This window comes from Miscanthus floridulus, chromosome 14 (assembly GCF_019320115.1).
Source record: "Miscanthus floridulus cultivar M001 chromosome 14, ASM1932011v1, whole genome shotgun sequence".
Classification (NCBI taxonomy): domain Eukaryota; kingdom Viridiplantae; phylum Streptophyta; class Magnoliopsida; order Poales; family Poaceae; genus Miscanthus; species Miscanthus floridulus.
Window position 1 is genome coordinate 66,323,734 of NC_089593.1, and position 27,631 is coordinate 66,351,364.

Below are 27,631 nucleotides of genomic sequence, written 5' to 3' on the forward strand. Positions count from 1 at the left end.
GAGTCCCAACGCAGATCTCGGGACTTCCGACATTAACAAAAAACACTGTTCACAATGGGTCAGAAGTCCGCGGGTGTAAGTCAGTGTCAGAACTTCTGGCAACCGTCAGGACTTCCGACGGTCGGAACTCTCGACGTTCGTCGGGACTTCCAACGCGCACAGTTGAACAAACAGTCAGCACCACTGATGCCGGGACTCCCGGCTTGGGTCAAGTCAGTGTCGAAACTCTCGACAAATGTCGGGACTTCCGACGGTCGGGACTCCCAACAAATGTCGGGACTTCCGACTATCGGAACTTCCGACGAGCACAGACAGCCAGCCAGTCAGAAGCAAGGGTGTCGAGACTCCTGGCTTAGGTCAGGACTTCCGACCATCGGGAGTTCCAACATACGTCGGGACTTCCGACGTCCACAGACATAGAAAAATTATTCTATGTGTTCGTGAAGTGCTAGAGTGTCTCCCTTTTGATTTTATTTAAATGCTTGAGCACTCTATCTTCCTCAGACCAACTAAATTTGCATCCCTCTTTATAGTGCGGCGGATCCTAAACTCAAAATCAAAATTAAAACCTTTGGAGATCGTTTTGAGTTCTTCCGCCCTTACAACTTTAAGAATTGAGGGATACCATTTCATCTTTATCAACTCTTTGATTCATTCACGGGACTAATAGCTGCGACATATCCCATTTAGATCACATTAGTCCCTAATTTGGATGTCATCAATACACCAAAACCCACATAGGGGGCAAATACACTTTTAATCTCCCCCTTTTTGGTAATTGATGACAACCAACTTAGGCTTTTATAAGAATGAAAAAATTTAAAGCTTTTGAACCCCAAAATTTATGAAGAGCTCCCCCTTGATGTATGCATGAATTTGAATATCAACTAGAATCACTTATACATGATTTGCATACCTCAAGACAAAAGCTCCCCCTAAATTTTGTAATCCGTGGGGTACAACAAGTGTGTGTGAACAAGTATATAGACGTGAAAAGAAATGCAATATGACATGTTATTTCACACAACAAGTGAAAGAGAATATGATGGCCAAGATTTCAAAAAGGAATTTGAAGCAACACATGGCCATCCCAAAAGCATTCATCTTGACAAGTAGAGATAAGCACAAACAAATAAGATAGATTAAAACATTACTTATCCTACAATCATCCATCACACACATATAAATAGATAGATGTCCATCACACGGTTGTCACCACACGACATAGTTCATACACGCTAACGGTTTTAAAGTTCTGAAACCATAAGACCAACTAACTTATTACAAGGGAAATCAAAGCCTAACACTCCCCCTTTGTCAACAAGTGCCAAAAGGGGTAGGCTGCGTGAATAAGCAGCTACTCATCATCGGAGTCATCATCCTCATCTTGGTCATCGTCGTCACCATCACTGTTGTCTTCATCATCATCCTCTCCTATGTATTCCTCATCGTCCTGAGTTGCCTTCCCTTTGCCATGCGGGCGAGAAGTCGCATCATCTTCGTACGCCGCACAAGCCTCATCATACAAAGCCAACAGATCACAGGGAGGCACAAACGGCGGCGGAGGAGAAGATACAATGCCTGCTTGCTGTTCCAACCGATATAGCCTCTCTTGCATATCGTGCTCACGTTGAGCACTAGCACAACACTGTCCAAACATGTATGTCATTAGGAACTTGAACTTGTTGGGCTTCTTTCCAGAGGAGGACGAGGAGAGGGGCTCAGCACTAGAAGAGCGAGCAGCAGCAGTGAAAGCACCACGGCGAGAGCGAGAACCCAAGACACCTTTCCCTCTCGCTGTGGCTGCCTTAGCTTTTTTCCTTTAGTTCTCTTGCAGCAAGGATGGAGGTTTTGTTGGATATCTTAAGGAGCTTTTGCTGAGTGTCATAGGGAAAATAGATGCTAGATACTTGCTCAATGACATGCATAATGTACGGTGCATAGGGAAGATGCTTTACCGGATCCTCAGTAGCATCATGTATCTTGTTCCAAATATAGCGGCTGATGGAAAACTTCTAAAATTCATCGCCAAAGCGCTGAAGCACCTTCTGTGAATCATCACGAAGGTAGGTGGAGTCACCGACCTTCGGATACAAGATCTGTCGCAAGATGTTGTTCAGAACATAATAGTAGGGCTTCAAAAACATTGTCTGTCCATCAGCCCTGTGTCCATCAAGATACATGTGTTGGTACTCCTCCATATCGAGATCCTCATACTCAGTCAACTCAGTAGCAATGCAGTCGCTGTGACTCAAACCGAGAAGGCGAGAGAAAGTGATGAAGTCCACTTTATAATGCTTGCCTTCAGTTGTCCAATGAATAATGTCAACAACACCGGTGGGGTCTCTCTCATGATGATAAGAAGCATAAAACTGACAGATTAGCTTGTTGTTCCAATGCTTCCTAAACTCTAACAGGTAAGACAGCCCCATTGAGTTGATATCCCAAACCATCTGCTCCAACTCGGGTTCCTTGTACTTGCCAAGAGAGTATGCATCAATGCACTTCATCTACAGGACCGGTGGCTCCTTCTTCAAGAACTTCCGATAAAGAATGGAATCATAAAAGTCATAATGAAAGGGATGCCAGAAACGATACTCAAGTCGTAGGTCCTTCTCGTCCTCAGCATAAAGGTTCCTATTCTGATTGTACCTGATGTCCTTAACCTGGTGACGATAATCCACTGGAAGAGAAGGAGTCCAGCCACCAGCAGGATTGGGAGCCATGGTGGGCTCCCGCATGATCGGCGACACACCGGTGAACGGAACAAGCTGAGACACACCCGCTGGACCGTGAGTCGGGGTGCGAATCGGAGGAGTAGCAATGGTGCGTCCGACACATTCAAGAGCTTCCTCAGCTTCATCTATGATCGGCATATCCCCAACAAAGGCTAGAGAAGGAGGCAGAACGACAGCCGATGACCCTTGGTCGCGACAGCCACGGGCAGCACGGGAACCACCAGCACCACCACACGAATATGACGCCTTGGTGCGGCCAGGCGGCTTGGGAACAGCGGCACGATCTTGAGTCTTCTTGGAACGCTTTTCCCTATGACGCGAGGGACTGCCACCACCTTCCATGACTGTGAAGAACACCAAGTGGAACTGAGAAACAATACAAGGAGACACGAATGAGCATCGAGAAGTGAAGAAACAGGAATGAAGTGGTCACTCTAGGGTCGGTAGTCCCGGCCAAAGTCGGGACTTCCGATAGTCGGGAGTTCCGGCTTACGTCGGGAGTTCCGACGGTCGGAACTATCGACGGTCACTGGGACTTCCGGTGCACACGGTGACCATCCCATTCATGGGGCTTCAAATCCCAACACTCATTCAAGCAAGGAAGATAGAGGAGTAGAGAGAGAAGAAGAATGGAGTCAAAACACAAGGTACATTGAAGTTAGGGTTCGACACCATAGTAGTACCTTGGATCAAGAACGGAGGAGACGAAGAAGAACGAAAACACAGGCTATGAATCAATCCACAAGCGCAATCTCTTCCACCAATGGAATCTCCTCCACACCAACATCAAGACCACAACTGATCCGAGGAAACACTAGGGCACAGGGCGGTGGAATGGAGTAGGGGTGGTCGGGACTACCGGAAAGGGCTCCGGAGAAGGGGGGCAGGGCGAGCGAGTAGGAGCGATGGTGGCGGTGCGAGGAGGAGCGAGGGCGGCAATGCGAGGAGGAGCGATGGCGGTGGCGCGTGGAGATGGAATGAGGGCGACGGCACATGGAGATGGAATGAGGGCGATGGGAGGGAGATAACCGAGTGGATAAGTGACCGGGCCGGGTAAAAAGGAATCGGGCAACGAACGGGCGTGGTCAAAAACGCAGATTTGCGTCGGAACTCCCGGTGAACGGCGGGACTTCCGGCGGTCGAGAGTTCCGGCGCGAGCCGGGACTTCCGGCCGTCGGGACTTCCGACGCAGGGAAACAGAAAAACACCTTAACCTGCACTCACTCTACCATGTGGGGCAAAAATATGATGGACACTAACATTTTCACAGGTGACTAGATTTCATTCATCCAATACAAAACAATAGTCACTCATGAAAATTACAAAATAGATTTTGAAAGTGGCACATAATGTTTTCACAATTATTTTCTCCTAACTAGATCAAACAAAATGTGTGTGCAAGGGATCAAGCCACGTTACGAGAATCAATGATATTTAGTTCACTCCTCAAAGCACAAAATCTTGACTCATCTAGGGGCTTTGTGAAGATATTGGCTAATTGTTTTTCGGTGGTCACATGATGAATAGTGATATCTCCTTTGGCTTCGTGGTCTCTCAAGAAATGATGTTGGATGTCTATGTGCTTTGTTCGAGAGTGGTTTACGGGGTTGTTTGTCAACTTAATGGCACTCTCGTTGTCACACAAAAATGGAATCTTGGTTAACTCACATCCAAAGTCCTTTAGTGTTTGCTTCATCCAAAGTAGTTGGGCACAACAAGCGCCGGCCGCCACATACTCGGCTTCGGCGGTGGACAAAGCAACGGAATTTTACTTTTTAGAGCTCCAAGACACCAAGGACCGACCAATAAATTGGCAAGTCCCGGTAGTACTCTTTCGGGTTACTTTGCAACCGGCATAATCTGAATCGGAATAGCCAAGTAACTCAAAAGTAGAGCCCTTAGGATACCACAAGCCAAGATTAGGAGTGTGCACTAAATACCGAAAAATTCTCTTAACGGCCATCAAATGACATTCTTTTGGATTAGCTTGAAATCTTGCACACATGCACACACTAAGCATAATATCGGGCCTAGATGCACAAAGGTAAAGGAGTGATCCAATCATGGAGCGATATACCTTTTGATCGACGTCCTTTCCTCCTTGATCAAGATCAAGATGTCCATTGGTTGGCATGGGTGTCTTGATGGGCTTGGCCTTTTCCAAGTTAAACTTGTTCAACATGTCATTGGTGTACTTGGTTTGACTTATGAACGTGCCATCCTTGAGTTGCTTGATTTGAAATCCAAGAAAGAACTTCAAATCTCCCATCATGGATATCTCGAACCTATTTGTCATAATCCTACTAAATTCCTCACAAAAAGCCACATTAGTACTACCAAATATTATGTCATCGACATATATTTGGTAAACAAAGATATCATTATTGACTTTATGAGTAAATAAAGTAGCATCGGCCTTTCCTATCTCAAAACCTTATTTGAGTAGGAAATTCTTTAAACAATCATACCAAGCTCTAGGGGCTTATTTGAGACCATAGAGCGCCTTGTCGAGCTTGTAGATGTGGTTTGGATACTTGGGGGCTTCGAAGCCCGATGGTTGCTCTACATACACCAACTCAGATAGGGGGCCATTGAGAAATGCACTCTTCACGTCCATTTGATATAGCTTGAAGTCATGATGGGTGGCATAGGCAAGTAGAATATAGATTGATTCTAGCCTAGCCACCGGTGCATAGGTCTCCCCAAAATCCAAGCCCTCAATTTGAGTGAATCCTTAAGCCACCAACCTTGCCTTGTTCCTTGTTACCACGCCATGCTTATCTTGCTTGTTGCGGAAAACCCACTTGGTTCCAATCACATTTTGCTTGGGTCTTTCCACCAAGGACCAGACTTCATTCTGAGTGAAGTTATTCAACTCCTCTTGCATGGCTATCATCCAATCCATATCATCAAGTGCCTCTTCCACCCTACGAGGTTCCAAAGGAGAAACAAACGAGTAATATTCACAAAAGCTTGCTAAACGGGAACATGTAGTTACCCCTCGTCGAATGCTCCCCAATATGTTATCAACGGGATGATCCCGTTGAATGGATTGATGCACTCTAGGATATGGCACTTGAGTTGGCTTTGGATAGGGCCATCATCATCATCTCATGGTCATGATCGACTGGAAGATCACAATCATGAGCTTGTGGAGGATTGACTTCACTTCTTTCTTCATTGTTGAGTTGTGGTTGAGCTCGCTCATTGTTGACACCATCTTCATGAGAATGACCTTGTGCTTCATTTGATCTCCCATCTTGATGATTTCTTGTTGCAGAAGCTTCACCATGTTCATTGGATGAAACATGATGAATGGTTGGATCGAGATCATCATGCACAACATTGTCTTCATCTTCGTCTTCAACGGGCTTTACTTCACCAATAGCAAGCTTCTTGATTGCTTCATGCGGAGCTTCTTCATTACCTACATTCTCAACATTGACTTGCTCTTTTTGAGAGCCGTCGGTTTCATCAAAAGTCACGTCTACCGCGATTTCAATCAAACTGGTGGTTTTATTGAAAACACGATATCCATGTTCGTTAGTACCATAACCAAGCATGAAACCTTCATCAACCTTTGGTGCAAACTTAGAGCTTTTGGATTTCTTGTTAAGTATGAAACACTTGGATCCAAAAACTCTAAAGTAGTGCACCTTAGGCTTTTTACCGGTTAGAAGTTCGTAGGTGGTCTTTTCTCTTTTCTTGTGAAGATATAAGCGGTTGATAGCATGGCATGCCGTGTTGACCGCTTCCGCCCAATAGTTGGTTGGAGTCTTGTACTCATCCAACATTGCTCTTGCGGCTTCTATGAGCGTTCGGTTCTTCCTCTCCACAACACCATTTTGTTGTGGAGTGTATGGAACTGAAAACTCATGCTTGATTCCTTCTTCATCAAGAAACTCTTCAATGTTGGTGTTCTTGAACTCCGTCCCATTGTCACTTCTAACTCTCTTGATTTTGATATCAAACTCATTTTGGGCTCTTTTTGCAAACTTCTTGAAGATACCTTGGACTTCACTCTTTTCACGCAAAAAGAATACCCAAGTGAAACGAGAATAATCATCAATAATTACAAAACCGTATTTGTTACCACCAATGCTTATATAAGCAATGGGTCCAAATATGTCCATGTGAAGCAACTCCAATGGCCTTTCGGTTGACACAACATTCTTGACGGGATGTTTAGCTCCAACTTGTTTTCCCGCTTGACATGCGCTACAAATCATATCTTTCTCAAAAGAAACATTTGTTAGTCCAAGAATGTGTTCGCCTTTTTGAAGTTTGGCCAAGTTCCTTATCCCAACATGGGCAAGTCGACGATGCCATAACCAACCCATGCTAGATTTTGCCATTAAACAAGTCTCGGGTTTTACTCTATTTGATGTAAAATCAACTAGATAGAGTTTCCCTTTTAAATGACCTGTAAATGCAATAGAGGAATCCTCCCTTCTATAGACTTCCACACCCTTATCCATAAAGAGATAATTGTAACCCATCACACAAAGTTATGAAACGGACAACAAATTGTATCTCAATGAATTCACAAGTAAAACATTTGAAATAGAATTATCATTTGATATAGCAATTTTACCCAAACCGAGGACTTCACCTTTTCCATTGTTACCAAACACAATATTTCCACTTTGATCATGACTTGGTTGGAATGATGTGAACATGTCCTTCTCTCCTGTCATATGATTGGTGCATCCACTATCCAACACCCAACTTGTTCCACCGGAGGAATATTCCTATAAAGACACATTAAGCTTTTGTCTTAGGTACCCAAAAAGATTTGGGTCCTATGGGGTTAGTCACATAAAACTTGGGCACCCAAACACTCCTCATAATTTCCTTTCTCTTTTGGGCACCAACATATTTAACCACAATCTTGCCATCCTTGCCCCAACAACACATATAGTCACTAGCTTAGCACCGTGGAAGTGGTGCTTGTGGCTTGGGGACATCAGATTGCTTCGTCTTGATTGTCTTGTTACTTGTAGGTTGGATCTTTGGAATGTAGACCTTGTTGTTGGCCTTGCATATAAGCTCATCAAGAGCAACGCCCTTGTTGAACTTCACACAAGGCACACCATTTATCATATTCTTTCCATTGGCCTTTCCATCATACCTATTGTAGCCAATGCCTTCCATGATTGATGGGTGCCTTGATGACTTGTATATAGTCTTGTTAGATTGCTCTTGACACTTGCACCCATTCTTCAATATCATCTTCAACCTATGAATCTCCTTGTCTTTCTTTTCTAATTCAACAAGGTTAGTTGCATATGCATTCACATCAATTTTATAGCATCTTTTACAACCATCACTAGTGGAGACATTAGAGTCTTCGGTTGCCTTAGGAGAAGTTGAAGTGCTAGCCCAAAGAGTACTATAATTTAACTCAAGATTTCGGTATTTTTCTTCCAAGCTTGTGAGGCTTTCTTGAGCTATACTTTTTTCATACTTGAGGCTAGCTACTTGATCATTAACCGAGGAATGTTCCTTAGTCAATTTCCTAATTGAGTCATTGGCTAAAGACAATTCAACGATTAACTTCTCAACCTTCATCTTTTCCTCGGCGATAGATGCTTCAAAAGCAAGATTTTTCTCTCTCTTGAGTGATTATATCTCCTTGCATCTCTAAGCATCTATCCCTCTTCTCTAATTTCTTCATTAGTGTTTTTATTTTAGTGAAGGCCTTTTTACCAAATTTCTTTATCATAGTTGCTTCAATTTCTTCTATGTTCTCATCACAACTATCATTCTCATCACTAGAGGAAACGGGTGTAGTGTGTACCTTCTCTCCTTGTGCCATGAGACAAGTTGGGGTGTAGTAGTCGTTGTCGATGAGGTTGGAGAAGAGCCTCGGTGGTGAAGATAGGTTGGAGAAGAGTTTTGGTGGTGAAGTTGAGTCGGGGAAGATCATGGTTGGTGAAGAAGAGTGGTGGATGGCGATGTTTGTGGCTCCCTTCTTCTTTTTCTCATCATCACTTGAGTCATTATCACTTGACTCCCATTCTTCCCCAATATGAGCTTATCCTCTCTTCTTGCTTTTGTTCTTCTTGTCTTCATCCTTGTCATGCCTGTGCTTCTTTTTCTCATTAGGACAATCAGCTATGAAGTGACCGATTTGACCACATCCATAGCGAAACCTATTTTTGAACCTTCTCTTACCATCACCATAGGTCTTACGGTTGCTTTTCTTCTTCATAAATTTTCTAAGATTTCTAATCACAAAGGCAACCTCTACATCAGAATCTTCTTCTCCACTTGAGGAATCATCCTTCACTTTCTTATTCTTTTCTTGACTTGAACCTTGACCTTCATGTTGTTGAGTTGCTTTAAGGGCCGCACTCTTGTTGAATCCCATTGCATTAGGATTTTGATTGTGAGCATTGATTGCATCTTCATCTAGACACTCATGATGCTTGAGCTTTGAAAGAACTTCTTGAGGTGTCATCTCATCATAACCGGGCCTTTCCATGATCACGGATGCTAGCATGTTGTTCTTAGCTCTATAGGTTCTCAACATCTTTCTAGCAACCTTGTTGTCATTCCATTCGGTGCTACCAAGAGCTCTTATGTGGTTGACCAATGCCATGAGCCTATCAAACACGGATTGTGTTGTTTCATTTTGCAAGAATACAAATCTTTCCAATTCACCATGAAGTAACTCTATGTTGCCTTTTCTCACACTTTTATCTCCTTCAAATGATACTTTCAAAGTATCCCAAATTTGCTTTGCACTTTTCATTCCATTCACTTTTCTAAACTCATCCGAAGCTAAGCTTGACATAAGCAATACTACGGCTTGTGCATTTTGATGGAGGTTGTGCACTTCTTCCAGAGTTATCTCTCTATCTTCATTGGTAGGAATCATCACACAAACATCCACAACTTCCTAAAGTCTTACGGCTATTAGATGCATCTTCATCTTGTAAGACCAATCGGTGTATCTTGTTCCATTAAAGTGAGGTGGCTTGCCAATATTGACAGACGGAGTATGTAGTGTTGAACCTTTCATGATTTGTCCATAGTCAAAACTCATGTGTGAATATATTCCTTTTCCATGACCATGCTCACCGGCTCCAATATCACTAGCGGCATCTTTGTTTGCTTCATTCTTGTCACTAATATCATTCTTGCTACTTATTGCATCATCAACCTTCTTGCTCAATTCTTCCTTCAACTTGCTCATCTCATCTTGCATCTTTTTTATTTCATCTTGAAAGAGCTTGGCTTGAGCACTCATCAACTCTTCAACTATTTTCTTGGCCATTTCAACGGCAACGGCTTGCATCTTGTCGGTCTTCGACATTGTTTCTTCTCACGTGGTGAAACACAAAGAGAAGACCATGCTCTGATACCAATTGAAAGGGTCTAACAATACCTAGAGGGGGGTGAATAGGCATATCTAAAAATTTACTGCAAATGCTAAGTTCAAATCTGTCAGCCACTGCCGGAAGTCCCGACATTTGGGTCGGAACTCCCGACGTTGTCAGAAGTTCCGACGTAAACGTCAGTAGTTCCGATGCCTACGTGAACTACAAAAGCAGTGCTAAATTTAACTTTGCGGATAAATAATCTTACAACCTCACTTCCTAGTGGTTTGGTGAAGATGTTGGGTCACTCCCTTGATGCCGTAATGCCTCCAAACCGTAGATCGAGTCCAAACCCTAAAATAGGGATTTTGGAGACAAAGAGACAAACACATACAAGTAATCCCAAGCAATCACAACAACAAGAAGTACGCGGGACACAAGGATTTATCCCGAGGTTTAGCAACCCCACAAAGGAGCTCCTACGTCCTCGTTGTTGAGGTGACCACCAAGGTCAGAGTCTTTTTCCACCTCCTTGCCTCTCTCAAAGCGACCACAAAGGTCACTTGAGCTTTCCACTAAGAAATCGAAGGGTGATACAAACTTCCTAAGGCTCTTCCACAAGATGGAAGCTCTTGGGCAACGCCTAGCCGACTAAGGGCAAAGCCCTAAGAGTAATAGACACAAAATCAACTGACTTGGCGAAGAAATCAAGTGCTCAAGCTTTTCAAAGTTACGCTCTCACTTAATCCACTCTCCTTTCACTCAAACCCTAAGGGAATCGAAGATTAGAGCAAAGGGGGAATGAGAGGGGTGCTTTAGTTGCTTAGGAGCTGTTGAGCACAAAGTGAGTCAACTGTGAAATGAGTCCGTAACGGTTAGAAGTGAAGAGAGGAGTATTTATACTCCAAGTAAAAATCCAACCGTTCAGATCTACATCGGGCGTCCCAACGCAGATCTCGGGACTTCCGACATTAACAGAAAACACTATTCACAATGGGTTAGAAGTCCGCGGGTGTAAGTCAGTGTCGGAACTCTCGACAACCATCGGGACTTCCGACGGTCGGAACTCCCGACGTTCGTCGGGACTTCCGACGCGCACAGTTGAACAAACAGTCAGCACCACTGATGCCGGGACTCTCGGCTTGGGTCAAGTCAGTGTCGAAACTCCCGACAAACGTCAGGACTTCCGACGATCGTCGGGACTTCCGATGAGCATAGACAGCCAGCCAGTCAGAAGCAAGGGTGCCGGGACTCCTGGCTTAGGTCGAGACTTCCGACCATCGGGAGTTCTGACATACGTCGGGACTTCCGAAGTCCACAGACACAGAAAAATTATTCTATGTGTTCATGAAGTGCTAGAGTGCCTACCTTTTGATTTTATTTAAATGCTTGAGCACTCTATCTTCCTCAGACCAACTAAATTTGCATCCCTCTTTATAGTGCGGCGGATCCTAAACTCAAAATCAAAATTAAAACCTTTGGAGATCGTTTTGAGTTCTTCCGCCCTTACAACTTCAAGAATTGAGGGATACCATTTCATCTTTATCAACTCTTTGATTCGTTCACGGGACTAATAGCTGCGACATATCTCATTTAGATCACATTAGTCCCTAATTTGGATGTCATCAATACACCAAAACCCACATAGGGGGCAAATGCACTTTCAGATTCTATTAGGAAGCTTCATGTTAATATCCAAATCAAGTGGCCTATATAAGTATGTTATCTATAGATCCATCAACTGTAAAGATAAATGATTCTAAACTAATAGTTGTATTGAATATAGGAATGTTATTCCACTCATAACCGCGGATAGGTTTGATTGAAATAAAATGTTGAGTTTCTAAGCGAACCCTTGTGCTATTAGTCTTACTTTATATCTCACCACCACATTGTTTTCATTCCATTTTCACAAGAAAACCATTTGAATCCCACAAAAAGACTTTTAGAGGTGTATGTAACACCCTAGACTTTATTTTCCTAATTAGCAAATAATTTTCCCTTTTTATTCATTTTTTTTATGTTTTAACATAGGGCAAATAATATGTTTTTATGAAATTAAATATAAGGCTTGGAAATATTTTTGTTGCATACATGATGGTACATATTTGATTGCTTTGGTAGACTAGTTTTGCATGAAATTCAACTTGAAAACCGGTAAAAAGAAAAGGAATTTTGTTTATCTTCTTTCCCTTTTCTGCTTTTCAAACCAACAACTAATCTAGCTCAACTCGCTTTTTTTCTTTTTGAGTAAAATGCACCACATGTCCATTAACTTTTAGAGGGGTGTCATCTGGGTCCATCAACTATCAAAGTGCATTTTTGGGTCTCTAAACTTTTTATGTTATGCACCGCAGGTCCATACCAGTTCAAAAGCTTGATACTGTTTTATTGATCCCCTTCCCTTCTATAACTCTTTTTCATAATAGCCCCAGCAGAGAGAACCTGATCAAGTGGCCGCGCCTGCAGCCCTGTCGTTGCTGGGCCAGCGGACCAGCCACGACGTGCCCATGCAAGGCGGGCTCGAACCTGGGCTGGTGGCCGTGCCCGGTAGCCACATGGCCACACCATCGCCGAGCAAGCGGGCAGCCATGCGAGGCAAGCCACGTTGTCGCCGTGTAAGCCACCAGCACGCCAGGCAGCCAGGCTGTCGCTACCTAAGCAAGCAGGCGGCCGCGCAGAGTCGCCCAAGCCCAATCTCAACGTCCTCGCAACAATAGCCAATGCCGACAACTCATTCTACATAGGCTGTCTAAACAACATGAACGCGCGCGCGCCGCCGCCGCTACGTCCACAGGGTTCACCACGAACACCACCGACACCGCGCCCCGACCAGACGTACGGCCTCACGTAGTGCCATGCCGATGTGAACCCGTCAGACTGCCGCGCATGCCTTGATGGCTTGACGTAGGACATGGCCCGAGTGTGCCCTGGCCAAAAGAGCACCATACTCATCTACGACGCATGCTAGCTACAGCACTTCATTGTGAGCTTCTTCAGCGGCGGCAACGCGTCAATGGTGGTCTCCTTGGTGACCTCACAGAACGCGACGCAGCAAGAGCAGTTCACGGCGCGGCTTGGCTCGCTTAGGGCAACGTCACGGAGAGGGTAGCGTACGCATCCCCATGGATGTTCACGGTCGGCTCGGTCGCGGTGACACCATTTGTGAACGTCTATAGCATGGCGTAGTGCGCGCAGGACCTCGCCGGCAATGACTACAATCGCTGAGCGACTCACATTCTCTCTCTGTGGGGGCTATTTTGAAAGAGAGTTATAGAAGGGAAGGGGCTCAATGAAAAAATACTAAGCTCCCGAATTGGTATGGACCTGCGGTGCACAACATAGAAAGTTTGGGGAATCAAAAATGCACTTTGAGAGTTCATGAACCAAGATAACACCTCTCTAAAATTTAATGGACCTGTGGTGTATTTTACTCTTTCTTTTTCTTCCTCTAGTGCTCAGCTCTACCTGCTAGCTTAACCCATTCACTAGCCCATCTTTTTTGTTTTTCCTCACACTCCTCAACCGGCAAGGCTTCTTGGTCGTGCCCACGCACTCTCCACCTCGGCCTAGTAGTGGCCCAACAAGCTAGCCAACGTCGCCCGCATGTGTACAATTTTGTTTTTCCCCACGCTCCTCAGCTTGGCCTACCTTTTTAGCTTAGTCCTACCAGCATGCTCTCCTCCTCAGCCCAGCAGCAGCCCAACAAGCTAGCTAGCTCCACATCTTCATTGCCTCGTTGGCAGCCTGGCCACACCCATCAACCTCCACGCCATTTCATCTTCCACCTTCGTCCCTCCCACGGTCAATGCTGCAGTGATGGTGTCGCAGGGTCGAAACCGCGACAAACATTGTTGTTCGAGTCGGTGTCAGAGTACGTGTCTCCGATGGCTTGGGTGGACTCAAGAACACAAGAATCACAGAGAGGACGCGGTTTGGATCGATCGGTGCCCTACGTCCCGCAGCTGATGATCCTTGTACTCAAGAGCACCCAAAATTGGGGGTACAACAGAGTGTACAGGAGGAAGAGAGATTTGGTAGGGGGTTAGCCTAGTGCTAATCATGAGGTTGCCTCGCCACCGATGGAGCCTTCCCCTCGTCAGAGAGGAGGGAGACGACAGGTGCGGTGGAGGAGCTCTCGGTGCCCCTCTCTGGGTTGCTCTACTCTCGGTGCTGAGCAGGAGCAAATCGATGAGGAATGGAACGATCTGTCTGGGATTATCTCCCCCCTTCTAGGATCCGACCTTACCCCTTATATATAGAGATAGGTCGGGTACATGGTGGTTTGGGGGGTTGGACCTATGGTCTACATGCGCCGGAGTCTAGGAGGTCTTACAGTGGAGCTCTATGGACCGTGGCGATGCCGTGGAGCCAAAGAAGCCTTGGGCGTCGTCCGGCTAGCCTGTTCTAACACACTGAGTGTCAAGCTATGTTGGCTTGGACCAGTCTCCCCAAGGCGCACCTTCTAGAGTCTTCTTGGTGGCGAGGGAGGTTGGCTCGAGGGGTTGACGCGTAGGCCCGGAAGCCCCTAAGCCCCTAGAGGACGAGGAGAGCTTGTCTTCTTGTGTCACGCCCCATGCGTGACCTTGTCAAGGGAGTGGCCGGCAAGGGCGTGCCCAAAGTGCTGTGTCGAGGAGCCCCCGAGCCTCGATGGCTTGGGGCATGTCTTCTTGTGCCCGGGCCTTGGTTGGCGTCGTAGGCTGGGCAGGAGCCAGGGATAGGGCTCAGGTTCCCTATCGATCGGGAGCCTGAGGCTCGGGTTAGCCCTCGAGCCCTGAGCAGAGGCCTTGGCGTGCTCAGGCTCGGTCAAGTTCCTTAGTTTGAGGGTGCGCACAAGCATACCTAATGGGTATAGCCCCCGAGCCCCTAGGCGATCCTGGAGGGATCGGTTGGGGGTCTGTTCAGTTGGGAACCATAGATCTCGAGACTTAACATACCCATATGTTAGGATCTCGTCAGATGGCATCATCATAACGGGGCCTTATGGTTTTCCTTGAAGGATGCAATAGTAATGACAGTGCACCCCACGATCTCTCCCCTTCCCTTTGCCGACCTATATAGGGCCATAGCCTCGTGTCGCGTTGTTTCTTTTCATGAAACCCTAGTAGCACTGTCACCATAGCACTCCACCACCTCCTATGCTTAATTGACACCAATAACCCTTTCAGGAGCTACACGGTGAGGTAAGGAGTGGTTGAGGCCAATCTTGTTTAGTTTCATCTTGTTTAGTGTGTGCTATTACTCGTCGAACCTCCTTAGTTTGAGCAGGGCCGCCTCTACGTACTAGTGTCCACCGTTGTCCTTCTACTATCGTTGTGGACAAGTTTGCATAATCATGTACACCTTCTTAGGCATCTCGCAAGTGTCATAGAGAGTTCATCAAGCCACACCACCACCAAAGCCGTCTAGGTGCACAAACTCTCGCTTGACCCAACCAAGCTTAATGAGAAAAGTAGATGCATAATTTTTGCTCTCTAAACATTAATGGAGTCCTTAATCTTTAAATAAGACTTCCTAATCACTCCAATAGGCCAAATCACTCTTGTGGACTCAAGTATGTGTAGCTATCTACCCTTGCTTCCAAGAGAGCTTCAATGCACAAGAAGAGGGAGTATATATAAGCCAAGCGCCCAAAACTAGCGGTTGGAACTCCACTTAGCTGAAAAACAAACACTAGTTTTCTCCAGTGAAGTACGCTAGAGAATTCAGGTGGCCTCTAATAGACACAAATCCAAACCGTTACTATACAGACATTATCCAGCGAGAACTCCGGTGGTACACTAGAGAATTTGGGTGACATTGTTTCACCTTGGCCTTAAATGGAAAATTATAATATGCGAGCATTGCTACAAGCATCGCTATGACAGTATTTTTGGAGGTCGTAAATGTTTCAAGTGTGGTCTATGGTGTTGCCTTCAAGGCATTAGAGGTGGAATGATCTAAGTCTTGTTGACTTGAAGACTATGTCTGGCACTACTAACCACTCCGGTTGTTTTGTTCTTGCTTTGCTTTTGCGAAGGATGGCAAACTCATGTGGAGTGATTTCTCTTGGTCCCACCTTCTGGTTCCCCACCTTTGGGTTTCAATTTGGTTTTTTTGAAGGTTCTGTACCGCTTCACACTAGATAGCTTTGATTGTGTCCTTGCTGATGGATTCATTCTAAGGAGGGTTTGGAAATTAAGTTCTTGGTAGCTGATGTGATGAATGATTTCCTCTGTAAGATTGTTTCTTCACCGAACAAAAGCTTGAATGGTGTGAACTTGGTGGCTCTTGACTCGGAGATATTGTGTGACCAAACCACAACTATGAGTTCTTCTGGCTATTTTCCCTTTGGTAGCCTAGACAGTTTTTTTCTAGCAATGCCTAAGAGAATGATGTCGTTTGCCTTGTCTACTAAGCCGTTTGACTCTGGATCACTTAAAGATTACGATAATCTAGATTCTAGATAGCATTTGTAGAATCTAGCTATAGATAAAAAAAGATCCCCTAGAATAGTGGCAAAAGATGTTTAACACCCAATATCTCTAAATAGTAGAGTGGAGGTCGATAACTGGATTCTCATAGTTTGGTACTTAGTTTATATGAATCCTCTCAATCCATATGTTTGGGTCTTTTTTTTTAATGTTTTCACTCCAATACCATAACTTTACGAGATCTAAATAAGCCCTATCGTAGCAGCGATGGTCATCTTACTTTGCAACCATAGTCACTAAATAACTCGTTGCACGGGATAGCATCTTTAGCTTCGATAACTGCTCTCTTATTGCCACTACATTCCACAATAATACGAGCCAACACATGATGGTATTAATGTTCTACAAACATGTGACATTAACGCTCACAACCATTTTAACAGATTTGACCCCACGATCGAAGCCGTTTTGATCCATAATATTAGTATATACAATAGTCTATTTTCTTTTTGGATATAACTATTCATCGCTGACTCGTTGCAAAAGAAGTAATCTACCACCACAAATAACTTCTAAAAATATAACCATCATCATAAATCATGGCCAAACCGTGAGATAGATAATCATCGATGGCCGTAAACGACTGCCAAAATGTAAACAACCGTGGAATATAGCCAAGACAAAGAAACGAGCCAAACGTAGGCTGGAGAGACGGACAGGAGACAGGAGAGGGAAGGGGAGCTAAACCTAAACCCGATCCGATTATTCCACAGCCACCCTCCCCCGACTCCATTTCACCACACCTCTTCCCCCCCTCCCCTTCTTTCCGACTCGACTAGGGCGCCCGCGCACGCCGCCGCCCCCCTCCGCCGCCGCCGCAGCCGACGACGACGAGCGGACGGGAAACAGGGAGAGCTCTCGATCTCCGCGCGGGCCGTGGGGGCGCACGCACGGCGCGCGTGGCGGCCTCCCCGGTCGGGGGTCAGATCCGAGCTGAATCGGGGAGATTTCCCGGCCAGGTGAGCATTGCGGCGCGGCCCCTCCCGATCTAGAGACGGCTCGCTCGGTCTGGTAGGCTGGGTTCCCTCGCGAGAACGGGTCCGGCGCGCGCTTGGATTGGGTTGGGTTTGTCGGGCCCTGTTCCAGGCTCCCAGTCAATTCGTTCGTTCATTCGGTGGTGGTTTCGGAGGCAGCTGCAGTGGGTAATTCTTGCGGTTTCGGAAAGTAATCCAGCTCCGATTTATGATTTATCATGTATGGTTTGATCCCGTGGAGGCTTTCAGTTTTTATGTATTGTTTGATCCCCTGGAGGCTTTCTTCAGCTCCTTTGACGCTAGATTATTGCTTTTGGATAAGACTAGTCACTTCCTCTTGAAATTCGAGGAGGTTTTGCGGTCAGGAATGGTGTTACGGGGATTAGAAAGCATTCCTGATATCATGAGACATGAATTCACTCTTTTGGATGTCACTTTTGCTCCAATGGTGTCTTGAATATGTATGTGATTCCAGGGGTTCGATTGCCATTTCCTTTTTGTTGTCTCATTGTCTGCATTGCCTGCTTGGTACCATGCATGCTTTTGCGGCCACTAGGCACGAGATCCATGGATCAATGACTTATGTAGACTGGCTAGTTAGCAATTGTTTGTACTGTCTACAAAGCTTATTACTTTTGGGACCTATCTCTGTAGCCTCGCTTTTGGATTTCTCCTTTTTTTAATCTCTGGTCGTCTAGCAAAACAGAAACTTACCATTCTAGTTTCTTGAAACTGCAGGAAGGAAAACGACAAGTGCAACGAAGCTGTACTTGTTCAGGCGACAGGATAATGGCTGGCACTTTGACTGAGGACAATGGTGCAGATGCTAGATCCTCATCAACTGAAGAGATGCCAAGTGATCAACAGAGTCATTCTGGGGATTCTTTAGCTGAGTGGAGGTCAAGTGAGCAAGTTGAGAATGGAACACCATCCACTTCACCAGCATACTCAGACACTGATGATGATGACTGTGGTATGTTTTCCAACTCTTCTCACATTTGTCAGTATCTCTTCCTTGCAAATGCTTTTAGCTAGATCTTTCTAATCTTCCTTCAGATGTTATGATATTATGTGGACCAGCTAGATTTATCTATTCCTAGGTAATTTGTTCCATGAGGAGTCTCAACTAAATTGGTTAAGGTACTACTTAACCCATTTAGGTATGATTCAGTGCAGTCTAAATGTCTAATTACTTGCCCATGGAATAAGATGATACCTTTAGATACTTGTATCGCCCTTAGGAAGTTTAGTTTTTCACTGCAGTTGATTGGGTCAATTTTTTAGGTTTAGGATAACTAGCTTCTTGAGGAATCAGGAGCATTGTTGAAGCCTTGTACCAATGGATCATTCATTGGTTTCGCACGGGCAAGAACAGTAGATGTAGAGATGTACTAAAAAGATGATAGCTGTGATACTTGTCATGAATGGTCTAAAAAAGTGAGTGTGTATAGGGAGACTGTCCTGACTTGTGACTTGTTTGGTCGTGGGGTCTGTCTGTGGTAGATAAATCTTGATCACTAAATGCTTTTTCTTACCTATTAAAATAGTCCTGCTGCAGGAGACTTTGAAGTCAAGTTGATTTTTTTCCTGTTATCCTGTAAGTCAGTAGCAGGTGTTGACAGCAGCAGGCTAAGTACAATCCACTGAACTATTGTGGCAGAGTTAGGTTTGTAGTATCAAGTCGCTTTGTCAAACCGACTTAATCCTCTGCACTATAACTATAAGCTAGTGTAACATAAAAGGCTGCCTTGTGAGTTGCAGCACCAAAAGCTATGTCTAGTGTGCAAGAGATTTCCAACAATCCCAATATCAGTTATTTAGATCAACTTGGGACAACCCCAAAGGCACCCCTTATTTGTAACTGGAGGGAGTATTTAGCTTTTTGTGTTTTGTGTGAACATTACTGAGTTGGACATATTTTTTCTTAAAGTTGGCTTGTAAAAATGAGATGATGATTATCCTAGTTTTTATTCTACTGGATTACTGTTTCTGATAAGCTGATTTATATGGTCTGTGCATTTCAACCTTTGCAATATTAAAGATTTTGGCATCAGTTGGTGCTTGGCCTAGTAATTCCATTGTGTATTTGTCTTGTATAGGACCTAGGCCTTCTGAGCTTTATGGGAAGTTTACATGGAGAATTGATAATTTCTCCCAAATCAACAAGAGAGAGCTAAGAAGTAATTCCTTTGATGTTGGTGGATTTAAGTGGTATGGTCTTATTGTCATTAATTGGACCGTTTCCTTTTTATGTTTCTACTGTGCTGTGTCTGGGCTTCTTACTTGCCTGCTATTTGTGATTTGGCTATTATTCCCACTGTACCTAAAAGAAAGTCATTATAGATTGTCTTAAGTCAAATATCCTATCCTATTGATCAAGTTTGTAGAGAAGTGTATCGACATTTATGACACCAAATAGGCATACCACGAAAATATATTTCATGATATATATATATAATAATACTTATCTGGTACTATAAATATAGATATTTTTTCTGTTGTATAAATTTGGTCAAACTTAAGATGATTTGGTTTAGGACAAAATAGAATGACTTTCTTTTAGGGACGGAGGGAGTTGTTTCTAGTGTCTTTGCAAGGATATAGCTGTTAATCAGAGAAGGTGTGAACACAACCAGTTTGTTTAATTTTCAGCACAGTTTCCATTGTTTGCATGTTTTATTTGAACTATAAATTCTGAAGGTTTCCACTGTTTCCACTGTTTGCACAGTTTCCACTGTTGTGACTAGAGTTCGAACAAGTGATGGAGACACGGATGACTTCCCGATTAGGATAGGACCACATCAAGGGTCAGCTTTGAACCCTTATTTGTTTGCCTTAGTGATGGATGAGGTCACAAGGGACATACAAGGGGACATCCCTTGGTGTATGCTTTTCGCGAACGATGTAGTGCTAGTTGATGAAAGCCGAATAGGAGTGAATCAGAAACTGGAGTTATGGCGGGAGACTTTGGAGTCCAAAGGTTTTAGACTCAGTAGAACTAAAACTGAGTATATGAGATGTGACTTCGGCACTACTACTCGGGAGGAGGAAGATATTAGTTTGGAAGGTCAAGTAGTGCCTAGGAAGGATACCTTTCGATATTTAGGATCGATGCTACAGAGAGACGGGGATATTGATGAAGATGTTAGCCATAGAATCAAAGCAGGGTGGATGAAGTGGCGGCACGCATCTGGTGTCCTATGTGACAAAAGGGTACCACAGAAGCTAAAAGGCAAGTTTTATAGGACGGCGATTAGACCTGCTATGTTGTATGGTGTAGAATGTTGGCCTACGAAAAGGCGACATGTTCAACACATAAGTGTCGCGGAAATGCGTATGTTGTGTTGGATTTGCGGTCATACAAGAAGGGATCGAGTTCGGAACGATGATATACGTGATAGATTAGGGGTAGCACCAATTGAAGAAAAGCTTGTCCAACACCGGTTGAGATGGTTTGGACATGTCCAACGGAGACCTCCAGAGGCACCGGTGCGTAGTGGAATCCTAAGCCAGGATAGTAACGTGAAGAGAGGCAGAGGAAGACCGAAGTTGACTTGGGTAGAGGCAATAAAAGGAGACTTGAAAGGATGGAATATACCCAAAGACTTAGCCTTAGATAGGAGTGCTTGGAAGACAGCTATTCACGTGCCTGAACCTTGATTGCTTCTGCTGTGTTTCAACTCTAGCCTACCCCAACTTGTTTGGGACTTAAAGGCTTTGTTGTTGTTGTTGTTGTATAAATTCTGAAGGTTGACCATCCATTTGAAAAGTGATTGAACAGCTTATGTTGAAAAGAAACTAGTCCTGAGCACAGGTAAACCTTGTGAGTTGCCTGATTGTTGAATAGTCTCATTTGGTGTCACAGACTGCATCTGTCAACAGTTGAACTCACTGGCAGCTGATCAATTAAGCTGTAATTGGTGTTCTGCCTTCTCATGGTGATGCATTTTGCCAGCAAATCGTAATTTTATCATTTATAGTCATGGAACCATTGTAATAGCAAAAGTAGCATTTTCTCTACTGGTGTCCATTTCTGTTGACATGTTTCCTATGTGAATATTTTTTGGGGTCACCAAAGCCAAAGTTACTTTTCTTGGAGTCTTGAGCATACTGTATTCTGTTTCCTTTTCAGTTTGTGTTTACAAAGTTCGTTTTCATGTTGCCTTAGTTCTTGCATACTGAAGAACAAAAAGAAGAAAGTGCTGTTCTTTGTCTTATTTTTATATTTAAGTACACATGGAATAAGCCAATTGGGGACATGAGCAGTTATGCATATAATTTTGTTGCCATTTTTTTGTTTGGTACGTCTTTTTCAATTTGATATTTTAATTTGCTTTTAGTTTTTATGCTTATATAGTTTCTGCATCATATTTTGAGATCTATCATGTGTTTTTCAGGTATATCTTAATTTACCCACAAGGATGTGATGTCTGCAATCACCTCTCACTCTTTCTTTGTGTTGCCAACCATGATAAACTACTCCCAGGTAGATGCATAATTTGATGCATTGTATTTGACTCACTTCAGTTTGTGACTCCTCTATACATCTTCAATATGATTTGCTTTTATTCAGGATGGAGTCATTTTGCGCAATTTACAATAGCTGTAATTAATAGAGACCCTAAGAAATCTAAGTATTCTGGTGAGTTCAATGAACTACTATCTTGCTTTCCTAGTGCCTAGAGCTAAAAAAGGAAGCTTTGGCTTGCCTTCTGCAACTGTAGTTTATGGAAAGTAGCATTTCAGATACACTGCATCGGTTTTGGAAGAAAGAGCATGATTGGGGGTGGAAAAAGTTTATGGAGCTGTCAAAATTACATGATGGCTTTATTGTTGAAGATGTTCTTACCATCAAAGCCCAAGTTCAAGTTATCAGGTATCTGTTTTCTTTGCGTCTTACATTCAACGCAAGCATCAATTATTTTCAAGTGGGAGATATCTGTTTGCTTTGCATAACCATGTCTGCTTCTGCATTCTAATATTTGAGGGAGAAGACAGACCGTCCATTTCGTTGCCTTGATGGCCAGTACCGAAGGGAACTAATTAGGGTGTATCTATCAAATGTGGAACAAATATGCCGGCGCTTTATTGATGAAAGAAGAAGCAAGCTTAGCAGGTTGATTGAGGATAAACTGGGGTGGTCCAGGTTAGAAAACTTCTGAACGACACGTTAGTGTTTTATGACCAGTCTCATTTCCAAGCCTTTTTTTTAATTTTTGTTTCTTTGGCGTATTGTAGTTTCAGTGGATTCTGGCTAGCAATGGATCCAAGTGTGCGTCGATACATGACAAGGGAAAAGACTGAAACTATATTGAAAGTTCTAGTGAAACAATTCTTTATAGAGAAAGAAGTTACATCAACCTTGGTAATTGACTCACTATATAGCGGACTTAAGGCACTTGAATACCAGAGCAAGAACAAAAATGGGATACCTAAACTAACAGAGACAGATGCTCGGAGCACTCCAATGGTACTTATTGATCAGGACATGTTTGTTTTGGCTGATGATGTGATACTTCTGCTTGAAAGAGCTGCATTGGACACACTGCCACACCAACCATTGCCTACAAAGGATGATAAAAGTTCACAAAATCGCACAAAGGTAGGCTTGTTTCTTTGACCCCTTGCACATTGGTTTATAAGGTATTAAGGTTAACGTCCATCCTAGGGGTTTCCAACTTGTAAGCAGTGGACTAGGACAGCTATTTACTGATGTGCTTTTTTTACATGTTCAATTTCAAAATTGAAAACAGTTTCATCATGGTGGGCATTTTATGTTGTGCAGACTGCAAAGGTCCACAGTTTTTCAGATCTTGTTCATATTAAATTAAAAATTATTTTCACAAAATGAACTTAACATTCCTACACCTTTCAGTCATGGCGTGTATCTGCGTTTACTGATTGAGTTACTGCTGCTGCTGCTGCTGCTGTTGTGTGTGTTTTCCTGCTTTGTGTTTGTGTTGGTGTTTTCTTCCTTGATATAATGACCGGCAGCTCTTCTGCCTATTCGAGAGGAAAAACACACTCACTCCTATGCAGTATTGCTCTGAAATGGGGCCAGGACTTAGGAATCGTCTATGATTTGTATCTTAACGAGTTATGAACTGAAAAAGAAGAGCATGCATAATCTCCATTTCCTTACCCAATTTATCTCTCCATGAATTTTATCCTACTGATGTATGGAGCCCTAACAGATGCTCTTGTTACAGGATGGCAACTCAGGTGAGGAGTTCAGCAAAGATTCTATTGAGCGTGATGATAGACGGCTTATAGAGCTAGGCTGGAAGACATTGGAGCTTTTTGCCTTAGCTCATATATTCAGGTAAGCAAACTTTTCTAGATGATTGTTCCAATATTTGGTCCACAAATGCATACTCTGGTCATATGTTAATGTCAGCAACATAAATTGTTGATTCTCAGTGGTGCATGGTTTGTTTGAGATGCCTTTTTTTTATGGTGCTTGTTTTATATGTTAGCACATAGCTGAAGAAGTTCTACTCCCGTTTGTGTAAAGTAAATTGTTGTATCAGGTTATGATAGTATGTTTTAAAATTATTTTTCTTGGGTAAACATAAATCTTCTTGATGAAATCTGTGAGTTCAAATCCCACTCCAGTTATGGTTGTGCATACGCATCTTACTTTATGAAGTCTTGAAACAGCCGAATAGAAGTGGCGCATCAAGAGGCTGTGGCTTTGAAGCGTCAAGAGGAACTCATTCGTGAAGAGGAAGCCGCTGGGCTAGCTGAAATTGAACTTAAGGCAAAGCGTAGTGCTGCTGAAAAGGAAAAACGTGCCAAGAAAAAACAGGTTAACATTTATTTTCTGGTGCAAGCATGTCATCCCCATCCTATTAATAGATTAATAGTACTCCTTTTACACTTTCTTTTCTGGCATGTTTTATTTATTTTGTATATGAAATTAGTGATTTCGTTGTTCCTAGTCCTCACGTTTTTCTTTAGTTTGTTTTTTGAATGTACTAATGATGATAAGTTATGTAGTATCCTTTTTGTATTTGTTGAGGAGTTTTATAATGTTCTATATCTCTCTAGGCAAAACAGAAGAAAAATAGTCGAAAAAGTAACAAGGGAAAAAGTAACAAGGGAAAAAGTGGCAAGTCCGACATCAATAAGGAAATACTTATGGACAGCAGTCCTTCAGATGATAGAATCCTGGATGATTTTTCTGGACAAACGGAAGAAATGTCCTCAAATGCTGACAACCCTGAAGAAGTTTCTGATATATCTGACAGCAGAGACGATAATTCAGATGTGCTTCATGTTGATATTGAAGACCGTGAATCTAGCCCTGTTAATTGGGAGACAGATGCTTCAGAAACTCAAGCTACAGTTCCTGGAAGTAGTGAGGTGCAAAATGACCATGCAGGGAAGAGGACCTCTACTGTGGATGATAGCTCATCGACTTGTTCATCAGACTCAGTCCCTTCAGTTACCGTGAATGGATCATATACAGGAGGTGCCTGGACAAGCGTCAGATCCTCATCCAATAGGTATATCTTCATGAGCTCCTCTATCTTACTATAGATTGGTATTGATCATGCTGTATTGTTGATTCAGGGGAAACAACCGTAGGAATAAGGATACTGAAGCACGGGCAGGATTTGCACAAGGTGGATCAAGTTCGGCGCATAATGGTTTTATAGGATCTGGCAGCAATGCCTCTGGCCACTCAAAGGAAAGACATGAACCTGAGGTATACATATAATGCTTGTTTCATCGAGGATTTAAAATGTGCCATGAAGCAATCCTTTTTTTCCCTAATTCTTCCTTAAGATAAACTTGTGTTGTAGAAAAGTCTTCTCTTCCAGGTTTTTTTTGCATCATCTATTTGTGTTCAACTTGGTTCAATAAGCATAAAAATTAATTCTTTGCAGGATGATAAAGTTGTCTTGCAGAGGAAGCAACATGCACAACGGCACATTGATGTCATTAGCCCCTCCAAGTCAAGAATGGCTGACTCTTCATTTTCTTCTGCGAGCCCTGTTAAGAAGCAACCTAACTTGTCTCGTCAACCAAAATTTTTGCTAGAAAGCACCAATAGTTTGAATCACCGCGCAAGCGAAGTTTCAGGCGCTGTGACTGCCACTACACCAGCAGGTGCCTCTTCAACCCCGGCAGCTCGGTTAGTTTCGAATAAAGGACCTGTATCCAGTGCTGCAGCCCAGAATGAGAAGCCACTTCCAGTTACAAGTAGACCCCTGCAGGTGCTTGTACCATCCAAATTGGAAGCGCAGAGACAGGCTTCCCTAACTGGCAGTGCAACTACTCTGGTCGTTTCAGTATCAAGGCCCTTGAGTGCCCCACAAGTCCCTGCAGCAAAACAAAGTGCACCAGTCACTTCAACAGCTCAGAATGCACCTCTTCTTTCTCGTTCAATGAGTGCTGTTGGGCGGTTGGGAAATGAACCCTCTGCGAATGTTCCTAGTTTCATTCCCCGTTCACGAACATATCGCAATGCCATGATGGAGAAAAGTTCTGGTGGCGGAAGCAGTTTCACACATCAGCAAGGTTCATCCGAGCAAACAGTTGCACTATCGCAATCGATGTTTACATCGCAACCTTCCGTTCTGTCATCAGAGACCTTGTCTAGGAAAGAGGAAACGTCATTGAGGCCTGGGTTTACATTTGGGACTGTAAAGCCCGAGTCACTGAACCCATATCAGGGCAGAGAAGAGAACTCACAGCAAGCGAGCAGCAGCAGCAGCAACAGTAGTGATTGTACGCCATCGAGTTCGAACATCAGAAGCGAGATTGCGAAGCTCAATTTGAATGGAAGATCACGAAGCAAGCAACTGTTGTCAGAAATTTCTACCAGATTTACTCCCTATCAGCCACAAGGCTTGGTCGCTGATGAGTTCCCACACCTAGACATCATCAACGACTTGTTGGATGAAGAGCAGAGTGACAGGAGAAGGGTTCTTCAACCTGGTTTTGTTCAACAATTCTCTATGCCTAATGGTGCCAGCACACCTGATTATGGCTTGTTTGGTGAGCCATACTTGTTTGACCAGTCCGAGCAATACTTTGACGAGGAGCCTCCAAGGTTTTACAGTCCATTGAGCAGTGCTCCTCGGAGGCTGAGAGACCGGAGCTATTCACACTTTGATCTCCCTTCATACTCCAGCAGCAACCAGTTTGATGATCTGATGATGAGTCAGTGGCCATACAGCCGCACTGACATCTCCATGCCTAGTTTTGGGTCAGACACAAGTGGCTACCCGTACCAGGTGCAGGATTTCCCGAGTTCAGCGAATGGAGCAAGCAGGTACCCATCGTACCGCCCTGCCAATGGGCATTGAGAGTTTTAGTGATTGCATTGATAATAATGTGTGGTCGAGTCCATGCTGTTCGCTTCTGAGCTGAGTGTAATTGTAATAGTTCCCCATAGCAGTGATATAAAGAATGGTTCCTCAGTTTCCTTGTTAAGTCAATAGTTATATCCTTTTTCCCCTTTTCTATAGTTCAGTTTTGCCCAATGGTAATAAATCTAAGTCGGTTAAAATGATCTGGCTAATCTAGTCAATCGTGTTCTGAAATGTGTATGATGCAAGCAAATGGTAGGGTGTTTTTAAGCCATGCCATTGCTTGAGCTGATGCTACATTGACTGGGAGTATCTCTTGTTTCTTCCTCTGACGAGTGACGAGGTGTTATTGATCGTCCCGTGTTCTCTTTGTATATATCAGAGTAAATTCTGGGAATAGCCCATGGATATAAACTAATGATCTGTTGCACCGTCTGAACTTTTGAAGGTATGGTTGATTATGCCATGGATGGATAAGCTATAAAGTAAAATGCGATAGGGTCACTGCGTTTTGTACCATCTTTTTATTTTCTCGAACTGTTTTGTGCCATCTTTTTTTTTTCTGAATGATCATGCCATCTTTTTTTGGGTACAATGTACAATTTTTTTTTTTTTTTGCTGTAACAAGCAAGACGTGTAAATTCAAAATTTCTGTTCCAGTTTAGATAGAATTATTATTGCTAGCATATCCAAATCTTGTGTAGGGTACAATTGGTGTTGCTGATGCTTTGTGTGTTCCTCTTCCGCATAAACTGAGAGCAACGCCAGCCACATAATTTTTGTTCCAATTTAGGGGGCTCA

The 27,631-nt window shown here is 43.6% G+C and overlaps 1 protein-coding gene across 2 annotated transcripts; it reads left to right on the plus strand.

Moving 5' to 3' along the window:
- Nucleotides 1–17,200: 17,200 nt before the first annotated feature.
- LOC136502761 (TNF receptor-associated factor homolog 1a-like) lies at nucleotides 17,201–27,035 on the plus strand. 2 transcript variants are annotated; one of them, XM_066498016.1, is made up of 13 exons: nucleotides 17,201–17,730; nucleotides 18,249–18,483; nucleotides 19,610–19,721; nucleotides 21,908–21,996; nucleotides 22,084–22,152; nucleotides 22,257–22,386; nucleotides 22,498–22,656; nucleotides 22,749–23,112; nucleotides 23,720–23,832; nucleotides 24,171–24,318; nucleotides 24,561–25,018; nucleotides 25,086–25,221; nucleotides 25,403–27,035. In XM_066498016.1, exons 1-13 carry the CDS (start codon nucleotides 17,719–17,721, stop codon nucleotides 26,825–26,827), a joined length of 3,450 nt encoding a protein of 1,149 aa, XP_066354113.1. In that variant the 5' UTR covers nucleotides 17,201–17,718; the 3' UTR covers nucleotides 26,828–27,035. The 2 variants fall into 2 exon arrangements, with proteins under 2 accessions (XP_066354113.1, XP_066354115.1); XM_066498018.1 differs by lacking the exons at nucleotides 17,201–17,730; nucleotides 18,249–18,483; nucleotides 19,610–19,721 and adding an exon at nucleotides 20,280–21,324.
- The last annotated feature ends 596 nt before the right edge of the window (nucleotides 27,036–27,631 follow it).